General features: G+C 37.6%; 1 protein-coding gene across 1 annotated transcript; it reads left to right on the forward strand.

The window, feature by feature from the left end:
* Window positions 1-381: 381 nt before the first annotated feature.
* On the forward strand, window positions 382-1,440 carry LOC105741641 (zinc finger protein 791-like; the record flags this gene model as incomplete). Its single annotated transcript, XM_023710574.1, has 2 exons — window positions 382-478; window positions 606-1,440. A coding segment is annotated over exon 2 (687 nt), but the record flags the coding sequence as incomplete, so codon positions are not given.
* Window positions 1,441-1,445: the final 5 nt, after the last annotated feature.

Consider the following 1,445-nt stretch of genomic DNA (forward strand, 5'->3'; position numbering starts at 1 on the left):
GGTTCTCCTATGGCCTGCATCCTCATTGACCTTCAAAGGCTAGGGCCAAAAGTTGACTGTAAAAAAAAAAAAAATTAATAAAAAATAAAAATGTTGGCTGTCCTTGAAGCCCTTCTTTTTCTCCAATTTTTTGTCTCAAACTTAGGTTGCTAACCCTCCAGAAGAGAAGATTATTATTATTATCCTACAACATAGGCAGTTGAGCTTAACCTCACTATCTGTCTGAATATCAAACATCTTAGACATAACATGGAACAGGTATTTTCCATCAAGTATTGATATGTTAATCTTTAAGTCCCTACAGAATATGAAGAAAAAAATTAAAAGATAAAAAAAAATTTAAAAAATAGGAATAGGCCAGAGCGCGTTTGCTGAGCACTATATCGGGAGCGCAGAGATTGTTAGACCGCCTTCTGTGGTTTCTACTGGCTGCAACCAGAACAGGAAAGACCTTGAGAGACCCTCAAGCCACGCAATGGTGTCCATGACCTTTGATGATGTGGCTGTTAAGTTCACCAATGAGGAATGGGCTTTGCTGAGTCCATTCCAAAGGAAGATCTACAAAGATGTGATGAAGGAAACCTTTAGAAACTTAGCTGATATAGGAAGAGCTTGGGATATCCAGAAAGTTGGAAAAGAACACAAAAATTACTCCAGAAATCTAAGAAATGAAGAGATACAGAAATGCTATCAATATAAAGTTGGAATCGATATGAAGAAATACTCCTTTGTACTCCAGATGTTAATGTGGACATGAATCAAACAGACATACACAATAATGTTGAGATCTATCAAACAAATTATAGGGGAGAGAAACCCTATGTATGTGAGGAATGTGGGAAAGGTTTTAGCAAAAAGAATCGTTTTCAGTGTCATTTAAGAACTCACACTGGGGAGAAACCCTATATGTGTAAACAATGTGGGAAAGCTTTCAACACAAAACATCACTGTCAAGTACATGCGAGAATTCACACTGGGGAGAAACCATATATTTGTAAGCAGTGTGGGAGAGCTTTCAGCAGAAACACTCATTGTCGAAGTCATGAAAGAACTCACAGTGGGGAGAAACCCTATGTATGTGAACAATGTGGGAAAGCTTTCACTACACATAGGTATTATAAAATACATGAAAGACTTCATACTGGGGAGAAACCCTATGCGTGTAAACAATGTGGGAAAGCTTTTAACACATACCGTGATTGTGAAGTACATGAAAGAACTCACTCAGGGGAGAAACCCTATATATGTACACAGTGTGGAAAAGCTTTCAACACATACCATGATTATAAAGTCCATCAAAGAATTCACACTGGGGAGAAACCTTATGTATGTAAAGAATGTGGTAAAGCTTTTAGCAAAAACAGCAGAAACACTCAATGTCAGAGTCATGAAAAAACTCACACTTGGGAGAAACCGTATGTATGTAAACAGTGTGGGAAATCTTT

This window comes from Octodon degus, unplaced genomic scaffold, assembly GCF_000260255.1.
Source record: "Octodon degus isolate 3935 unplaced genomic scaffold, OctDeg1.0 scaffold00018, whole genome shotgun sequence".
NCBI classification, from domain to species: domain Eukaryota; kingdom Metazoa; phylum Chordata; class Mammalia; order Rodentia; family Octodontidae; genus Octodon; species Octodon degus.